Source organism: Rousettus aegyptiacus, unplaced genomic scaffold, assembly GCF_014176215.1.
Source record: "Rousettus aegyptiacus isolate mRouAeg1 unplaced genomic scaffold, mRouAeg1.p scaffold_m13_p_11, whole genome shotgun sequence".
NCBI lineage: Eukaryota > Metazoa > Chordata > Mammalia > Chiroptera > Pteropodidae > Rousettus > Rousettus aegyptiacus.
The window spans coordinates 3,588,773-3,608,977 of NW_023416286.1; the positions used below are offsets into that span (position 1 = coordinate 3,588,773).

General features: G+C 50.7%; 1 protein-coding gene across 4 annotated transcripts in view; it reads left to right on the forward strand.

The window, feature by feature from the left end:
• The first annotated feature begins 942 nt into the window (after nt 1–942).
• The window catches only part of USPL1 (ubiquitin specific peptidase like 1), a 29,189-nt gene continuing 9,926 nt past the window's right edge, over nt 943–20,205 (forward strand). Inside the window, exons 1-6 of one of the 4 annotated variants that reach the window (XM_016151876.2) lie at nt 943–1,425; nt 4,310–4,475; nt 4,997–5,125; nt 9,048–9,675; nt 12,680–12,793; nt 17,187–17,316. In XM_016151876.2, the coding sequence (XP_016007362.2) occupies nt 4,377–4,475; nt 4,997–5,125; nt 9,048–9,675; nt 12,680–12,793; nt 17,187–17,316 (1,100 nt within the window). In that variant the 5' untranslated portion in view covers nt 943–1,425; nt 4,310–4,376. Of the gene's footprint in view, nt 1,426–1,610; nt 4,476–4,996; nt 5,126–9,047; nt 9,676–12,679; nt 12,794–17,186; nt 17,317–20,205 lie in introns of those variants that run through there. The other 3 variants (XM_036228408.1, XM_016151875.2, XM_036228410.1) reach the window with 3 other exon arrangements.

Sequence of the window (20,205 nt, forward strand, 5' to 3'; positions counted from 1 at the left end):
AAATACACCAACACATTAATAACCTAATACAACAAAATAAAGTAAACAAAAACTAACCAGGCTATTTTTTTCAGTCTGAGAAAAACAACAAACTCCCTTGCTGGGTTTCTTGACCATTCGCATTGAGAAACAGCAAAAACTAAAATACTTTTTACTGTAGGATTTCACGGGACTTGTTTCCCCATACCATCCTATCTAAATGATCAGCGCTATCCCACAATATAATCATTCCGTTTGAGACCTCTTAATTGGGGAGGGGGGGGGGCGGGGAGCCAACAGTTACTCCATAAAGCACAGGTCAGAAACCACACACTGGTGTTCTAGGACACACAACCAATCGACCTGAAAGGACTTCTGGAGTTAAGCTGCCCCCCAGATTGGGAATGCAGACTCCGAAATAGCACACGCGGTCACGGCGTCCCTTAAGCCACATGACCTTCCTACGGAAGCAGAGCCTTTTAACTTAGAAACTGAATGAGAACTGCCCCTTCCTCCGACGTTAAGACAAGGCAGGGCGCTGAAGCCGGCGTGGCAGGGGCGGCCCGGCTGCCGACTGGGAGGGACCGGCCGCAGACAGCGCAGTGTCCCTGGGCTTTGACTACTCCCCTTACCGTTAGAAGATCTGGGAGGGAGGGAAAGGAGGAGAAACACGCCAGAATCCGGGCACAGAGGCCCCTGGCCTCGAAGGTGGGGTTTGGGGAGGCGGGGAGGGGCAGCTCCGTGTGTGGTGACCCTTTGTGAACGCGCATTGGGGCAGCTCGGCTCGCCCCGAGGCCTTTCGAGTCGTCGAGACCGCGGCGCCCCGGGGACGCACCGGCCCACGGCCTCCACTGCAGCCCCGGCGAGCTCGGCAGCCCGTCCCTCCCCCGCCCGCCAGGTCACTCAAGGGCGCGCCGGCTTCCGACCCGGGCTGGCGCGGGCGCGGGCCCGGGCCGGTCCTCGGCGTAATCCCTCCGCTGCGGGCCGCGCACTAGTTTTGATCACGCCCCACCCCCTGGCCGCTGGCGTCACCTCCGCCACCCCAGCGCCTTCCAGCAGCTTCCAGAAACGTCGCCTCCCCCAACGCAGCCACTCACAGATGGCGGGCTCTGCAGCCACCGGCCCCGCCCCCAGTCGTCGCCGCAGCAGAAACTGCGGCTGCGGCAGCCGGCTCGACGGCCACGCCTCTGCGGAGGCCGGCCGGAAGTGCTCCCGTCCTCGCCTTCCGCCACGCTCACGGACCAAATCCTTTGTGGCCCGGGAGGAACCGGAAGGGGAACTCTTTTGCCGCGGACCCAAACCGGAAGCTGCCTTCCCGGCGGAGAGGCCGCTGGGGGAGGAGCGGGCCGCGGCCAAACGTGGGCAGAACGTTTCGCCGCGCGGTTCGGCGCTCGAGCCGGGATCGGAGTTCGGAACGACGCGGCCCGAAGCAGAGTACCGGCGCAGGTAAGGGAGGAGGAGCAGCGTCCTCCGGCGCCGCAAGCGGGGACAGAGCCGGGCCGAGCTGCGGCGCGGCGTGCGCGCTGGCAGGGTGGGCCGGGCCGGGGCCCGGATCCGGGGCGAGGGGCCGGGGCGGGGGGAAGGGGTGCGGGTCGGCTTCCGGAGTCGTTCGGGCGCGGAGAGGTAAGAGCTGAAGAGAAACCAGAGTCGCGTCCGCGCGTCCCGAGGGGCGTGCAGCCGCGGAGGGTTAACGGAACCGTGCGCCGCCCGGGTTCCCAGGTCGGGTTTGGAAACTGACTCCTGGGTCGTGCCGGTCCCAGCGGACGACGGCGGGGCCTGGCGCCCGACCCCCCGCCTCGGCTGCAGGCCCCTCGCGACCTCGCCGTCGACAGCGCCCGCGGGGCCTCGGAGGGCAGGCTCCAGTGCCCGTCGGGCTCCTGTGTGAGCAGCGGCTTCTCTGGGTTTCCCCGTTATGCACGCGGGACTGCGAATCAAGCGTAGTTGCATCTTTTTCGCTTTCCCGCGGCCAACCTCACACATCCATTGCGCTGTCACCGCTGCTCACTGGGCCAGCGGTTCACGTCCACGCTTTCGGAGTGTCTGGCTCCCGGGAGTAAGGAAAAGGGGGGCGTCAGAAGAGATGCCGGGGGCGAAGCGGAAGACTGGGAGGCCGGTTTGGGCTGGCAGCGCAGTGGGCTTCGTTTTAGGTCCTCGTACTATACCTTCAGGTCACACACACACACTGCGCTGTTTGGACTTTCCCACAGTCGGGCTGGTGGTGTTGATAGGGGATTTTGAGCCGAGCAAGGACAGACTCAGACTTGTTTTATAGCGGTATGGAGTGCAGACGGGATGGAAGGAGACATGGGGATGGGAGATGCTCCCAAAGAACTGTCCACAGAACTTGGCGACTTACCTGTGTGAAGCAGAGGGAAGTGGAAGGGTAGAGAATCACTCAGATGTTCTAGTGCTTGTGTTTGGAACGATGGCGATACCAACGTACAGGCGAGATTCAAGAAAGCGGAGCCAGTTATTTTCGAAGGGAGCTCGGCCAAGGTGGTCATTTAGGGACAGATCGAGTTGTAAGAATCGCCCCCCCCCCACCCCCGCCCCGGATTTTGTATATAGGAGAAGGAAATTGTATTCGGAAGGCCTGAATAGCCCAATTTTTCAACTGAATTTTTTTCACCCAGCCACCAACCTACCTGCTTTTCTCGTTGATATGGTGACATGGGATCCGGGGAGCAGATTGCAAGAACCAGCCGAAAACGTTTTCTAGATCCCTCAAGCAAGTGGAAATTTTCATGAAGAACAGTTTCTTCAAGAGACATAGATTACCAGTTTTTCTTTTGAGAATAGTGCAGGACGATACAAGATGGGCCACATGTTTTCCACAGAGTGAAGTATAGAATTAGGACCGGATAAATAGTAGCTAAAATTTACCTGTGCCAGGTGCTAAGCATTTGACATATATCATTGCATTTAATTCTTAGAACAACCATTTTACAAATAATTTGCTGAGCCCAGATGGGCAGCTGTAAAGCCCAAGCCCTTAGCCACTCTAAACCTGTAGAAGTTTGCCTCTTTCCCGTATGGTTCCCTTTTGTAGGTATAGTCTAAGTAGAACCAGCCAAAGACAGTAAATTGGTATTGTCTGTGAGGAGCTTAAAAAGAAAGAGTTTAGCACAAAGCTTGTTTTTACCCTTTCGGTAGTGGTTCTCCGTGGGGCAATTATGCCTCCAAAGGGACATTTGGCACTGTCTGGAGACACTTTTGATTGTCCTAGCTGAGGGGGGTGTGCCATGGGCATCTAGCAGGTAGAGGTCAGCGATGCTGCTGAATGAACATCATAGGATCCATGGGGCAGCCCTCATGACAGAGAACGAGCTGGTCCAGAACGCCTGCAGTGCTGTATTCGAGGAGCCCTGTCGTGGGGATATTTCTTCTGGGATCGGAAATTGAGATGCACTGGGACCGATTTGCTTAAAAGCCTCTTTATTTTAAAAACTATTCCTTGGCTTGAAAGGTGTGTAAAGTGTATACAGCTGGAATAGAAAAGCATAACTTGTTTTTAAAGTGAGCTTGTGAGCTGCAGTTTCTCTGGAGATGGTTGTCATTAAATCATGGATTTTTAGATTTGAGGAAGACCTGCTTGAAATTATTTTATAACATTTCTACTGAGTCTCCCATATCTGGTTTTCCTGTATTTTAAACTACTTTTAACAATCACTTTAATCACACCAAGCCAGTCTCATAATTTTGACTTTATTGAATGTCATTCTGATCAGTGGGACTACACTCGAAACAAGCTTGTTACATGTGTAATTCGTAGTGTAACAGTGTTTCTGTTTTGGGGCCGGTACAGATCATTTACTTTAATGTAAAGTAGTATCTTGTTGGTAGCGTTTAAAAAGTAGCATTATTGGTGGTTGAAAGCAGTGTGGGTTCTTTTCTCCCTGTCAAGTAATGACACAATGAAGTTTTTAAAGTAGTAATGAGGTTTTTAAAGTAGTTTCTTAGTATCGTGCTGACATATTTGTTTCAAATTGTGCAAAAACTCAAATCTGCTGCATTCAAATTCTAGGCAATCTAAATTGGCTTTAAATAAAAGTTACCTCTATTAAAAGTTTTGATAAATTTGCTTGCAATAGAGTCTACTATGGAAACCGATCCTATTGCCAGCCTCTGCCTTCTCCCCACAAATTTGCTAGGTTTATAAATAAATTTAGATGTTTTATTTGCACTTCAAGATTACAATTTTAGACTGTTTATCTTAGGACGTGCTGTTCTCAGAATATACTTAGTATATATACAACTTGTAAAATAGCATAGTTCTTTTTCAGAGTAAATAGGATTTTTATTTAATTGTCTATTGACTTTTTTTTTTCAGGGTTCATTGAAAAATCCTTAGTGATATTGACATGTTTCAAGTGACATAAATTAGCCAATGACTCGGAATGATGGATTCCCCGAAGACTGGAAATGGTTTGCCAGTGATTGGACCAGGGACTCATATAGGGAAATCTTCACTCCACATGGTGGGGTATTTGGGAAAAGTTAGTGAACTTATTTTTTGCCTCCGTGCAAAGTTGGGTTTTTTTTCTCTTATTTTGAGACTTTAATTCGGTTTTAATTTTACCAATTAACTTTTAAAAATTTGTATCTTCCACGGAAATCTTACAGCAATGGCGAAAGATTGTTTTACTGTGTTTACCTCTCTGTCTTTTATTAATATGTGAAAGTAGAAATAAAGCGTAGATCTTATGGCTTACTATTCTCTGAAAATGTAGAACATGCATTTTCCTTGGCAATTGATGTTACTTTGTTTCCTGCAAATAAAACCGATGCTATTCTTAACACTTAATATTTAATATTTAGAAGTATGATATGTTCTTTTTGGAAAAATAGTTGTATTTAAAGCTTGTATGCTTTTTTATTTGCCATGTCAAAAATATCTTGCCAGTACATTTCTAGGTGAAAGGTGTAATTTTTTCCTGCTTACTCTTCCATTTAACTTTTTGTAATTTGATACAATGTAGGAATATCTATATTTTAATTTACTTTATTTCTCTTTTAGAATTCTGATTCTGCTAATGTCCTGTCAGATGGGTATTGCCCTGCTTGCAGAGAGAAGGGAAAGTTAAAAGCCTTAAAGACTTACCGAATTAGTTTTCAAGAATCTATCTCTTTGTGTGAGGATCTGCAGGTAAAGTATTAATCGTAGATAGTAACGAGATTTTAGTCTTCTGCTTTTTCTTGCAGTGTTTAATTTTGTGTTTTTCAGGCTGTATATTTGTAATACATGATAACCAGAGTTTCTAGATTTGTCTGGTATGCTATTGCAATATGTTTGATTTTATCGTCATCAGTCTTGTGAGAGGACAAAACATATTTCAAGATTGATTTTTTTTTTTTTTTAACTTGTCAAAGGGCCTTGCTAGCTGTTGGTATATAGTAGTTACTCTCTCATCTCTTTCGTGTATTAACTTCGGGACTGATCGGAGAAGTTATTAGTCTCTGCAGGTTATGTACTTAAGGCCCATGTCTTTTAGAATAAATTATAGTAATGTGTACCCACTGGTACAACTTTTATGTGGAAAGGAGCTCATTAAGTTCTGCAGAGCCCCACGTTGTCTTGTACTTGACTGCTGAGAAACTCACACACGCATTTAATTCTCACAAGTTCGCGAGGGGGGTGTCCCCAGGAAGGACACGTGCAGAGCTCAGGGGCGCAGGGCCTTTGGAGAGCAGCAGGCTGTGGCTGGAGCGCAGCCTTGGGGTGTCAGGTGCTTGCGTTCCAGCTAATCGAGCAGCTCGTTCGACCGCCCTGTGCTTTTCAAACATCCCTGGGTCTCACCCTCAGGTGCTGACTTGGTGGAGTTGAGCCAGAGACTCTACAGCTTTTTTAACTCTGGAGGACGAGTCTGGTGATCAGCCACGTTTGGAAAAAACTAGGCAGGATCGCACTGTTGGTGGCGCAACTTGGCTCGGAACAACTCGAGGAGAACCCCAGGCATTCTCACGGCTGGAAACACGTTCCTCGTGCGTTTACTCAGAAAACATTTCTTGAGCGTCACTGTGTTGGCACTTTTCAGATGTTAGGGTACAATCACAAACAGAAATGTCTCACTCAAAGAGGTGGTGTTCTAGAGTGGGGAAGAAAATAAACAAGTGAAGTATGTTTTGTTTTTTTGTTTTTTTTTTTTGGTGAGGTGATGAAAAGTGCTATGGGGGAAAATAAAGCCACGGGGACCGGGTGTCAGGGAGTGGGACCCAGCAGTGTCACGTAGATGCCGAACGAAACTCCTCACGGAGAAAGTGGCTTTGAGCAAAGACCTGAAGGAGATGAGGAGGAGGAAGCCGTGGGGCTCTCGGAGGCGGAGGCTGCCCGGCCACATCTGTGCGGGGCCACGGGGAGACCTGAGGTGGGTCCGGCAGAGAAGGCAGTGTCGCAGGAGATGGGTCAGGGAAGTAGCAGGAGCGGGCCGGGCCAAGGAGGGTCTCGTCGGCGTTATGAGGCCTCTGGCTGTTCCTCGGGCTGAGTGAAGAACCCAGGTAGGGATGTCGGCAGAGCAGTGACGTAATCTGACTTACGTGTTGAAAGGGGCGCTGTGGCTGCTGTGTTGAAAGTATGCGTCAGGGGCAAGACCTCAGGCAGGGAGACTGGTTGGAGGGCAGCTGCAGGGGCAGCAGGTGGGGACCGAGGCGACCAGGCATGGTTGCATTCTACGTGTATTTTGAAAGTGGAGCCAAAAGGATTTGCTGCGGGATTGGGCTACGCGGTAGGAGAGGTTGGGCTCAAGGATGAGTCCCGGGTTTTTGACCTGAATGATTGGAAGAGTGGAATTGCCAGTTACTTTGATGACACGGGTTTGGAAGGGGAGGGTTGGGAGAAGGATCAGGAGGCCAGAGCTGGTCATGCTGGAGACATCTGCCCAACATCTGTGGGTCTGGAGCAAACAGCTGGATCTGTGCTTCTGGCGTTAGGGGCAGGGTTTTTTGTGGCCTGAGATGCACGTGGGTGTCACCAGGGTGTAGTGAACCATGAGGCGGGGTGAATTTACTGGGAGCAGTCATCGCTAAAGAGCCTGGCTTATTCTTTATTAGGTAGGGCGCTGACTCTGCTTGAGATTGGGAAAGATTGTTTGCTTTTGAACTTTTGCCTCTTTGACATTTTTTAAAAATTTTAATCGCAGTAACAACAACAACAACAAAAAACCCATAACAAAGCTTATCGTTTTAACCGTTTTTAAATGTCCGGCTCAGGAGTGTCAGCTGCATCCACACTGGGGTGCAGCAGGTCCCCAGGACTTTTTCATCTCGCACAAGGGAAACCGTCCCCACGAAACAGTAACTCCCACCCTGCCCCGCCCCGCGCCCACCCCTCTGTCTGTCTGAGTTTCACTCCTTTGGGTCCCTCACGTGAGTGGCCGCGCAGTGATCGTCTTTCGGTGTCTGGCTCGTGTCACTGAGCACAGTGTCCTAAAGGTTCATCCATTTATAGCGTGCGACAGGATTTCCTTTTTAAAGGCTGAATGGTGCTCATTTTGTGCATATATCACATTTTCTTGGCCCATTTGTGTGTCCATGGGCACTTGGGTTGCCGCCGCCTCCTAACTGTTGTGAAGAATGCTGCCGTAAGCGTGGGCGTGCAAGCCTTTCTGAGGTCTTTTCATTTGGGGGAGTATACCCCCTTTTTAGGACATTTGAATATAAAATTATTGCTCTTGATTTTAAAGCATTTAGTGACACATGTAGGATTTAGGAAATACTCTCAAGGTGTAAAGTTGTTTGACAGTGACTGTACCACTAGTTGGTAACAGAAGAATCTAGAACTTGTTCTGTTAAGCAGTTTCATGATAAATGCAGCATCATGAGTGTCGCGTTTGTATTGAAGCAGCTGTATTTAGTGCATTTCAGTTGCCTGCTGCTGTGAAACAAAACACCGCAAAACTTAGTGACTAAAAAACTTCATGGTTTTATTTATTGTTCCTCGCGATTCCGTAGGTTGGCCGGGCGGCCCGTACACTTTGGCTGCCCTGGGCTGGATGCCTGAAGTGTCCGCCTGGCTGGCGGTGGGACCGCGCCGCCTGCTGGGCGCTCAGCTCGGGCGGTCAGCCGGGTCTAGGTTCTTCTCGCCGCGGGTCTCTCCTCGAGGCTGGCTTGGCCTCTCGCAGTGTGGTGGCTGGGACTGAGGTCTTCTGGAGGGCTCCGCGGGGGCCAGCCCCGCGAGCCGGCGCCTGGCAGGCCTCCAGGGGCGTCGCGCTTGCTGACGGCCCATCGCCGCTCATCACATGGCCTGGCCCTGCGTTGTGGGGCGGGTGACTCTGCGAGGACACGAGTAGCCAGAGGCGCCGTTCCTTAGTTCGGTAGAGGCCACCGAGGCAGCAGTCTGCTGCCCGCGCGGGGGCGGGGGCGGGGGTGGCGTGTGTGGAGTGAGGGCACGCAGCACATACGTTTCTTGAATTTGTCTTGTGAAACATTTTGCTGGCTATCAAACTTAGGGAAAACTTATCGATTATTTTAGCCATGTATTTATGCTGTTGATATTTGACTGAAGATGTGTTCATGCACAGCGAAATCTGACAAAGTCGTTGAAATCCGGCCAGTTTGACTCTCAGGCCCAGTAAGGATGCAAAGTCGAGGCACCAATGTTCTCTCAGGTTAATACTCAGCTTCAAAATGAAGAAGCAGAAGTGACTCCACGTCACTTTTTTATTTGAAAATGCTTTTCTAATTTTTAGTGTTATGCAGTGGACCTGTTCCTAAAAGAATAACATACTCATAAAAATATTTCTTTAAACTGTTGAAAATTTTTTATTCGCTTGACATTAGCTTTTTATTAAAGCAAAAGTATGTATGTTTTCCTTGTCAGCTTAACCTAGGGTAATTCAGATTAAAGCCTTGATTGTATAAATTCACTAAGAATAGTTATTCTTTTGAGGACCAAATGTTTTATTTAAAAATTGTTTATCTCTAGTTCCTTCAAATTTAGATTGATATTATATCCTCTCATGTCAAGTTAATGCTAAAATTTTGTGCATATTTTTAATGACTTAGAAACAGTAAAGGAGAACTTGAGATTACTTGACTTTCTGTAGTTTTATCATTTTATCTTTCCTTTCCAGTGCATCTATCCTTTGGGCTCTAAATCGCTTAATAACTTAATTTCTCCTGATTTGGAAGATCATCAGACTCCAAATAAGCCTCAGAAAAGAAAGCTCTTGGAAACCAGCTATAGAGGCTCACCTCCTTCAGCAAATTCCAAGAAGATTAAAGACCATGTCGTCACCAGTGGCGACCGGGACCTGGGCAGCAGACGTGGAGAGGCCCGTGATGAAGCCGCAGCGGACGCACCTGGCTCACCGCACGGCGGCCATCGGGACCCGGTCAGGGCCGACGATTCCTTGGAGCGAGACGAGGTTTTGGAAGCCGCCGATGAAGATGCCACTGCGGCGGGTGATTCTGGAGCTGGTGACGCCGCCCCTCAGCGTGAAGGCGGCATGCGGGAGCGGGGAGCGCCGCCGGCCCGCGCGTGCAGGCCGCTCTGCCAGACGCTGTGCGTGCAGTGGAGGAACTCGCACGCGCTCTGCTGGCTGGACTGCCTCCTGTCCGCGCTGGTGCACCTGGAGGCGCCGAGGACGGCCGTGCTGACCCACCTGCGCGCCAGGGACGGCTCCGTGTTCTGGCAGCTGTTCACGCGCTACCACCAGGCCAGCGAGCTGCTGCGCGCCAGCCAGGGGGACGTGGCCCAAGGTCCGTGCTCGTCCTTCGCTTCTCTTTGATCTCTCAGAGGTTAGCGTGGCCTTCCGTCCCACAGCCCGTGGAAAGGTGCCACCAGTCGCCTCTGTCCCGCGTGGAGAGCTGGGAGCCAGGCGCCCCGGGGGCTGTGGTGGCACTGAGGTGACACCGCTTCCGTGGGCACAACTGCCCCCGAAGGCGGCCCTTTCACAGAGGCCGAGTGGGGATCGCAAGGGGCTGTGGCGGGTCCCAGCTCGGGGCAAAAGGCGCTCCCCAGAGAGCCCATCACAGTAAGATTTTAAGGTTTTCAATTGCCGTAAAGCAGACAAAAGAGCACAGATCACCCACAGTTCTGCAGCTCCCCCCCAAATCTCTCGCCACAGTGAGGGACATATTTTTTGTCTTATTTCTGATAAAGTAGGATACCCACGAACCAGGCCCAGCCCTCCGCCGACCCAAGAAGAGTTAAGTAGGCTGGCGACTTGCGCCCCCCACGTGCTCCTCCCCGTCCCCGAAGGTGGTCATCGCCCCGAGTGTGTCCTGCGGGCGTGTCCTACGACGTACCGTCTAATTTGTTTTCAACTTAATAACAAAAGGATGTGATGCGATGTCTCCTGGGGCCCCTGTTTCTTTTCCTAAAGACTTATCCGTGCAGCTGCTCGCTTCAGTGGTCCGTGGGTGTTCAGGGCCGTAGAAGGTTTCCACTTTGTAAATCCGTCAGCACCTTCGTTCAGCCGCCCTCGCGTTGCTGTTCACCATCTCAGTGCTGCTGCCCCGACTGTCCTCGGGCGGGTCTCCTGGCACACGGGCAGCAAGCCCGTCGGCGCTGCGATGGGAACGGGATCGCCCCATCGTGGGTGCGAGTCCCGTGTCAGAGTCCTGGTGGTGAGTCGTGTCCCGCGGCGTTCACGCCCAGCAGCACAGCCCTCGTTGGCTTCGGGCTCTGCAGACCCTCCCCGGGTGCTGCTCCCGCCTGGGGGCCTTTGCCCTTTGACCTGTGGGAGCTGTCCGTGGGCTCGGCCTGCCTTTCCCAGACTGTGAAGAGGCCGAGCAGGGCTTCTTGTGCGGGTCGGCCGTGCGCCGTCCTCTGAGGGGTGCCTGCCCATCTGCGGCCACGTTGTCACTGCCTTGTGTGAGTTTTAGGTATCCTTGCTGCGCTCATGTCACGCATGTTGACAAATCTGCCAATTTTTACCTTTTTTTTTTTGATGGCTTGGGTGCATTTTACAGGTTTTTCAGAATTTGTGTTGTTATTTTTTAAAAGATACCTGTTTATGTGCAAAAATTGTTACTCTTTCCTTTTGTAGCTGGTAATTTGGCTTTTAAAAGAAAACTTTCCCCCGAATCACAAAGTCATTCTTGCCTATTTTCACTGAAAAGTCATCAAGTTTTACTTTTGACGTCGAAATCCTTAATTCCACCGGATGTATTTTTGTGGGTGTGCCGCGATGGCGCGGTCCCATGTTCCCCCCACCGCATAGCCAGTTTTTTGAGCTCTGCTTTTCGTCTCAATTCACGTGCCCCGCCGCTTTCGGCACACAGCATCCCGTATATGAGCACAGCCGTCAACTCCTAGTTTTCTTGGTCACTTCATCCGTCTCTGCTCCGATACCACACTGTTTTAATCATTACGGCTGTTTTGGTCTTGCTATGTGCTACTGTAAGAATCCTTTATTCAACTTGGCTTTGGTCATGTAGTCTTTTATATAAATCTTACATATTGTTTCCCCATTCAAGCTGCTCATTACCATTTTTTTGGTATTATGAATAAACAGCATGGCAGATATCCGTTTATCCTCTGAATCCCTTGCTGATTGTATCCTGGAAGGGATATTAAAGTACAAACATGAAGAGTCTTTCTGAATGGCCGTGCAGAAGGCTTACGCCCGCACGCCATTACGTTTTCACAGGTAGAAGAAAGCGTCCCAGAGCACGCTCGTCACCTGGGCATAACACCGAAAAGTTATTATTTTGTTAGATGGGAAGTATTTTGTTTCCATTTGACTTTCTTTGAGATCGAATTTCTTTGCAGTTTTTAAAGTTAAGTTTTTCCCAAGCATTTTTGCTTTCGTTGTCTATTTCTGTTTTCTATAATTATTGACACCGCAACGCTGAGTAGGGGACAATTCATTGCAGAAAATTATACCTCTCGCTCAAATTTCGACTTGACTGTTGAATTCATTTTAATTTTATATTTTAATCTAATTAATTTTTTTACAGAATATTTAATAGTATTTATAATACAGTTGTAATTACATTTGAGCTGTATTTCTTTGAATTATAAATGTCCTTTTTTGGCGTGGTCAAATAACAAAAATTCTGATTGATGGTTGCGATCAGCCATATGTATTATTTATTTGTAAGATCTGAGTGAAAAGATCTATTTGTAGCTTAAGAGTAACAGGATTCAGAGGTATATGGAGGCTTCTATTCAAAATAATTTTCTTATTAATCTTGGATAGTTTTCTGTCACAGTAATTCAATTTCGAGGACTTTTGTCCTAAAGAAATTATCAAAAACATGGACAAGTATGTGCCCAAAGACGCTTGTCATGATAGCATTCACAGTAGTGGAAACAAGCAAACGTGTTACGATAGGGGGATGATTAATAAAACCGTGGCTTCGCTGGAGTGCAGTAACGAGCCTGCAGAGTTTTTAATGAGGCAAATTTGAGTGAAAAAAGCGGGATGTGGAATTGTATAATTGCTGTGATGTTGTCGAAGACCCCTCAGACCCTTCCCATCCTCCCAAACAATGACAGAGAAGGAGGGATTTATACCAGATGTCTGGGAAACAGTCGTGACTTCTCAAGACGCCTGAGAGTGGCGTGGGCCGAGCCACTGGTGGGGGGCGCGTTCGCCTCCTGAGGGCGGAGGCGGGGTGCAGGCGGCGTGGCTTTTCGTTTTGTCTGTTTGCAAGACGTATTGACCGATACACGTTCGTTCTTGGTAATGTCGTAATGTTCTTTGGAAAGATGTAGATTGATGAGAAATGACGATGTTCTCTATTATATTTTTAGATGGAGATTGTAAACAACTTAATTCAGAAGTATTTGCGAAGATAGAGGCCTGTCTGAATGAAGTCAGAGATGAAATTTTTCTTAGACTCCAGCCTCAGCTCAGATGCACGTTAGGTAAGTAATTTGAGATCTAACTGTATTACTCACCTGCCATAAAGACATACTCACATCGTAAGGAAACGCAGCACTGTTTTATGACTTCGGATGGTCAGATTCTCGGGAGGGAGAACCGGCGTGGCTTCGTGTAGGAATCCACTGCTGTGTGAACTGCGGCGGGCAGAGCTGCGCTTTGTGACTACCTGGCCGCGCGCCACCCCTCAAGCGGGGGCAGGTCCCAGCCCGGTGAGGACTCCAGGGCGCACCTCCGCCTGCTTTCGCCCGGTAGGCCAGTCCAGCGTTTTCCTCCTTGGCTGTGCGTTGAAAACCACCTAGAGAGTGTAAGAGTGACTGCTAGTGCCGGCCCGTTCAGAGACTCGGGTGGGGCGCGGGTGTCAGTCATTCTCAGAGGCTCCCACGCGACCCTGACAGCGGGCCGGGGGGAGGGTCCGTGGTCTTCACCCAGCAGAGCGGTGTGCCCACCGCCGTGGCTGGTTCAGGCGTGGACAGATGGCACAGGCTTTGCCATAGGATGTGAGCAGAAGTACACTGATGACACCTTTTGGGAGAAGGGCACAAGAATGACACGTCCTGTGTCCTCTGATCGTCCTGCGGCCTCTGGGGGCAGAGTGGAGCCGGCCGCTGGGTCTGTGTTCAGCTTCGCAGGGAGAGGCTGTTGTGCTTAGCTTGTCTGAGGGGCATGTTTTTTTTTAATTTCTTATTCTTGTATTAACTATTAATAGTGGATCGTAGGAGCAGGCCGTACGGTGCCCCTGGTACGTGCCACCCACATTAGATCGTGCGACCTCGGTGCCTTCACGTTTCCCTCTCCGCGAGGGGCGGGCATTCCGTCGGGCCCAGCTGTTGCGTCTGGAAGCCGTGTCTCTGCTGCGCGGTAGTATCCCCAACTTCTTTGTGCTACCGTTTTGTGTCCTAGTTTTATCGTTTTTCATGAACACCCACAGATGTCGGCTTACTCCATTACTGTAGTAAACTGAACTTCCAGATGCCAAACCCTGGGCATGGCTACCTGTAGGTCGAAGGGCTGCTCAGGTAGCATCTCAAATATTCTTTTTTTTCTTTTTATTAAAGTGTGATTTACCTAAAGGAAAACCCTTTCTAAACGTATTCAGCTGTGTGACCATTACCACAGTCAAGATGGAGAATGTCACTGTAAACGTTGCCCCTGGCTGTTTAGGAGTCGGCCCCTCCTCGCCCCAACCGCCGGTCTGTGGGTGAACCCTCGTTTCAGGCGCCTTTTCCATAGGGCCAGCAGAGCACAGACCCAAGGGCTCCGTGCTGCGCTGTGCAGGTCCCGTTTCCCTCCCTGCCTGACCGGAGATGCTGTGCTCAGCGTCTGGACGCGGGGTCCCCTGTCAGAATCAGCACCTCCTTATCCCCGGCGATTGCGCTTGGAACAGGGGTGCATCTTGCTCCGTCGCTGCCGTGGGCCCGGCTTCCCTTGCAGCAGAGAAGGGGTTCGGAGTCACTGTGCAGCCAGGCGGCTGGCCAGGCCGTGTGCCCCCCCCCCCCGATCCAAGTGCGCCCCGCGTAGGGGTCGGTGCCCCCCAGCTAGCACCGCCGGATGCCGCGTTGGAGCTTGGGACCTTGCGGCTGGGGTCTGGTCTTTGCTCGGGGCACTGTGAATGTTCCCACGGGTCGTCCTCGTTCTGAATACTGCTGTGAAGAACTGGGGAAAGAGTAGAGTCTGCAGTGACCCTGAGCACGGGTCAAGCGTTTGAGATCAGCCACTTTGTCGTTTTGATTATTGTTTTTAAAAAGCACATCGTAAACTGTCCCCTCTGCTCTCACCCACAAGCACAGCCGAGGCCCCATTCTCGTCCCCAGTGCCGCCCTGCTCCCACAGAGGTCGCAGCCACCCTCGGTTGGGTGTTCTCTTTCTCTCTGACCTCTGTGCTCCTTGTTTTTTTTTTCAAGAAAAGATTAATATTGTTATGGTTTCTACTTATGTAAGTCGAAAGAGCTTCCTTCAGTCTGGGTGTTGTGTTCCAGTGTCAGGACAGAGCCCAGCAGGACAGAGCGGCCCAGGCCAGAAGGCCCGCTCTCGGCGGCTTTGTGCGGTGCCGGGCGGCGATGCGGGCAGGCGGGGCGAGAAGAGCAGCTGGTGAATGGCCCGGGACAGCTGGGTCCCGAGACGGGGGAATCGGATCCTACTTCAGACCATAAGCAGAAAGAAACGTCGTCATGTTTAAAGACCCAAACACGAAAAGCAGAGTTGTAAAACCTCGGAAGAAAATGTAGACGAATGCTTTCTCACTCAGTGGGAAAGAATTTCTCCAATAAAAGATTAGTAGATCTATCGTTAAACTTTAAATATTTCTGGGCAAAGATTGAACAGAAATGTCAAGTATATCTTATAAAAATATTTTGTACATATGTTAAAAAAAAAGACAGCTTGGTAGAAAAGTGATTAGAAGACATTAATTAATGCACAATTAACAGAACACTAGATAGCTAGACAGCAGAGTCACCGAAAGGCTTGTGTCATGGCCAACGAACGCGGCTGGGCGGGCGTTGGGGTCAGGTTAATACAGGCAGAGAAACCACCTAACGCTCTTAGGCAGGAGGTTGTGAAAAACGGAATTAGGCATTGGCATTATGTGTTCGCTAGTGGTGTGCTTGATATTTAATAGCCATAAAATTTATAATCAAAGGGGAAAAAGACCAGTTTAGGGTCTATATAAATGACCTAAGATGGTCTGTAATTACAACTCATTTAACAGTGTGTCGAGCTCTTTCATGATGGTTCATTGGGAACTTCGTGGATTTTTGGGCCTGAAGATTCCATGTTGTCATTATGAAATCCAAATGGTTTACTTTTCCGATTAATATTAAGCTGCAGTAGAGTGAGCATTAATGGCTAATGACAGACATGCTACACTACGTGCCGGTCACGCCTGTGGCGTTGCATGTGTCCATCTTCAGGAGATAGGTTTGTGTTCGTTTTATTTATAAAAACGTTTTGACTTTACATTTTTGTACACAAGTAGCGGCGGGACCACACCGCAGACGTGGCCGGCGCAGTGGCCGCTGTAGCTGCTGATCTTCCCGGCGCGTGCTTCTGCAGGAGCCGCTGCCGTCGCGCCTGTCGTTCCCGCCCGGGTCGCGGCCGGGGGCGTCCTGGCCGCCGCAGGGCCGGCCGGGGCAGAGCTGGCCACGGAGGTGGCACTGCCCGGGGACGGAGGGGTGAAAGGACCCAGAGTTGTTTTCGTGCCAGATCAGCGAGGCAGCGTCTGAGCTCCCTGAGGGTGGGATGGGAGAGGAGCCCGTGGGAGAAGCGGTGGAGGAGGGGGCCGGAAACCCTCCTGGGGGCCTTGCTTGCTGACCCCGCCCTGGAAGACAGTGTCCTGGTTCCGTTTTTGTTTCAATGACAGCAAAATTCAGAGCTCCTCTAGTCTTCACACTGCCGGAGTTTAATTTTAATTGTCGTGCGCACCGCCTGGCTCTGGTGGGGGGTGGCGGGGGGTGGGGTGGCCCAGCGCCCCCTGTTGCTAGCCGTGCTGTGCTGGGAAGAGGTTTGCTCCCTGGAGCTCCTGGCACAGAGCCTTGGGGCCAAGGAGGAAAGTACCGACCTCGCAGAGTGATGATGATGAGACTCGGGACTGTGCGTGTAAAGTGTCTGCTTCACCGCAGGTGCTTGGCACGTGGCGATACACACAGAGCAAAAAAAATAATAGTTAAAAGGTGCAGAAGACGAGTCAGCGAGGAGCCAGGAGACTCGGGCTGGTGCTCTACCCCGGGCGTCCTCACCTTGACTCCTGCCCTAACTTGGGCTCCTGCTCTGACCCGGGCTTCTGCTCTGACCCTGGCTCCTGCCCTGACCCCGGCTCCTGCCCTGACTCCGGCTCCTGCTCTGACCCCGGCTCCTGCTCTGACCCCAGCTCCTGCTCTGACTCGGGCTAGGCTTTCCACCCATAGAGCTGGCGTGGGGGTAGGAGTGGTTTTTTAACAGTTTTGTCCAATTCTGAACTTACTCTACCGTGTTTCTCCAGTTATGCTGTTTTTAGGATCTGTAGCAAACCATTTACAAATGTTTGTTTTCATAACGCCCTAGGGCTATTATAGTTCCAAGGATTAATTTTTTTTTTCTGAGTAAAGCTCACAAGATCCAAGAAGCTTATGGGTCTCCTGTGTCTTTTGTCTTAAAAAGTTTGATCAGTGTCCGTCAAGAAAAATGAGAAAATAGAGACGGAAGTGATCATTAAATCTTGACTGTGGACATTTTAGAAAAACGCTCTAGCAGTCTGCTCACGTGTGAATAGCTCATCTGCGGCGTGTTCGCGTTCGCCTGTCTTCTGCCGTGAGCGCAGGGGGACAGGCGACCGTCCGTGGGTGCGTTCGCCTCTTCCAGGTCTTCGCGAGCAGTAATTGTTCCTTTCTGTTTTCGAAGGTGACATGGAAAGCCCTGTGTTCGCCTTTCCCCTGCTCTTAAAGTTAGAGCCCTGCGTGGAAAAGCTCTTCACGTACTCTTTTTCTTGGAACTTTGAATGTTCACAGTGTGGTCACAAGTATCAAAACAGGTTAGTTTTTCTGTTTTTTAAAATTCTTTTGAACGGATTCATGCTGATGAAAATGGCCTGAGCAGTGACGTTTGAATAAAAGTGGCTGCCGGGCATAGCGCTGCTCCGCCCCCCTGACCCCCTCGGTGACGTCTCCCACGTGTCCCGAAGCGTCTTCAGCTTGTGGTCGAAGGGAGGAGTGCGAACCCCGGAAATTATAGTTTGCTTCTTTAGACTGGGGGAGTGAAAGACCATGGTTTGATACATTACTGCTAGTGGGAGTTATCCCGCAAGTTCCCAGTGGGGGCGGGACAGTGGGGACCGTGTCTCCCCCGTCGGCCCCCCTCCGCCTGCCTGCTGAGTGAGAGCGCCCATCAGACCCTCAGAGCCGCGTGCGAGCTGCCCTCTCCTGCCCTCTGCAGAGGCTGGGGTTTTGTTTACGTTTCTAGCACCATGGAAACATTTTAGGCTCCCCGAGTCTGGCGGCAGTTGTCAGAGGTAACTCACACCTTCCCATTCCTACTCCTGGTCCCCAAAGGCCAGCAGCAAGCACTCCAGAACCTTCCATGAGTGCAGTCAGCCATGTTTTCTGCCTCCCATGGGTGGGGAGGGTTGCGGTTGGTGTGCGGGGCCCCAAGGTCGGCTCCGGAGGGAGCAGGAGAAGAACGACTCCACAGGGGTCCCTCGCCCTGGGCACCCCCCAGGGGATGGGGGAGGGACCGGGGTTTAGAGGGGGGACAGGGAGGGACAGGCCCTTCGGACGCGATGCCCTCACTGTGTCCACATGCGGGAAGTCACTGGCTAGCGGCCGAGAGGATTACCAGACTGGTTCTGTTAGTCGTTTGTTCAGAATTTCTATAACAGAGAAATCCTTTCTTTAAACTCACCTACTCGTAAGTTAGAAAATTTGAAGTCTTTCAAAAATATTTAAAACAGTGAGAGGAAAATGATACTTAGATATTCATTACTTAGATTGAGGTGAGTTTTAGGTATTTGGGGTCCGTTGAGGGGCGAGTCTGAGAATGCCTTAGGGACTGTGCAGGCCACCGAATCAGAACACTTTTTTACCACTTATCTTCAAAGTACTAGCATTTCATGCATACATAGGACTTACATAAACTTGCGTAAGTAAATACGAGAATAAATACCTGTTTCCTGGTTTTTATCACCAATTTATGTAAATTACCTGGTTTGCTCCCCACTCGACAGATGTAGAAACTGAAGCTTGAAAGGGGTTAAACAGGTGCCCGAGGTGACAGGCTGGCAAGAGGCGGAGTTCGGTCAGGTTCTCTGGCCTCGCGGCCTCCTCCCTGCGGCCCGCTCCGGGACCACCCCGCTTCCCAGGACCACCCCGCTCCCTGGGACCACCCCGTTTCTCAGCTCAGCTCCAGCTTCTGCAAAGGCTGCGGCTCAGTCCGGCCGCTTTTCGCTGGGCACATCGGTGCCAGAAATCAGCAGCAGTGACCTTGATCTTGGCCAACCTCAGATAGCTAGAAAGATAACACACAAGCACGTAACAGAGGGTCGTGGTTATTTTGGTCTGTTGTCTGCGTTAAGTTATTTTGAATGTGAACCGTCAAGTCCATTTTGGAAGCGCATAGTAAAAACTCTGAAAACGCAAGGGAAAGAAGCCGCCAGCGACTTGGGTTGGCTCTTTTTGTTTTTCGTTTTTTGTTTTGTTTTTAACGTCCTTTGTTCTGAAAAAAAAAAAAAAGTAGTTTCAGAAGAAAAATTAAAACGAAGTGACATTTCATTAAATACATTTTAACATATCACAGGTTAAATCTTACTTTCACTCAAGCCGACTATGCGGCAAACTCGCTTGTTCTTGAGCTGCTGTCCTTAGTGCAAATTAAGGAACATCGGTGTCAGGCCCTCTGGGTTCAGACCTCGAGTCTGCCATTTACCGCAGGATGTGCATCCTGTGTTCACTCTTGTCGTCCGTAAAACGGGGATAAAAATAGCACTTAGCATTGTTTGGAGGACACGTGCTTACACAGTGTGGCCTGCCTCGCGCATGGTCAGCACTCAGCAGCTTTAGATGTCCAGTGGAGCATCGACACTTGTTTGCAGGGACGGGTTTCCTTTCATGGGCTGAAGAATAAGGGCCTTTGCAGCAGCCGACGCTGAGAACCAGGAGTTCATGGGGCATAAAGTCAGCGCATTGGTCGATCCCTCATGCCGTTAGCTTCCTTGAGAGCGGACCTGTTTTCACAGCCTGCGCTCACGTCACTTACCACACGCCAATGTTCATTGTTGTTCCGAAGGAAGCCAGCGTCTCTTAGGCAACAATTGTTTTTTTAAAGGTAGTTCGTATGAAAGTGAATCCAGCTGGGGCACAGTGTGCGTCTCTCAAGATCACTTTCGGGACGCCTGTTGGCGTCAGGTGCTCAGACCGCGGCGCCGGTGTAGCCCCTGGGGGTGGCCTGCGGAGATGGTCGCTGCCTTCACGAGTGTCTTCTGATTTTTAAGGACCAAGAGGGTCGAGTTGCAGATGCTCCTGATTCCGTGTCTGGAAATGCCCTTTCCATTTAGGGTTGTCAGTGATGGGTAGTCAGGCTGTGAATTTTTTGAGTAAAGTGTGAGAAGTTCATGGATTTGACAACAGTGGTTCTCTACTGGGGACACTTTCGTGCCCCGCGGGATGTTGGGCAGTGTCTGGGGAGCAGCTGGGGGCTGCTGTGGGGTCCCCTGTGCAGAGTCAGGCCCATGTGTGGGACGGTCCCCATGGCGAGGGTTATCCGGCGTGGGTGTCCGGGCATTGCTTTTGGGAAGCCCTGCCTTTAAGGTCGCCTTCATCTCTTAGCTGTACGGAACTGACGTGGAGAGTCCCGCACAGAGCTCGCCCAGGGTTAGAGGGCCGCGTCGGCCTGTTCGTTACGGGAGCCGGGGCGGGGTGAGTGTAGGTAC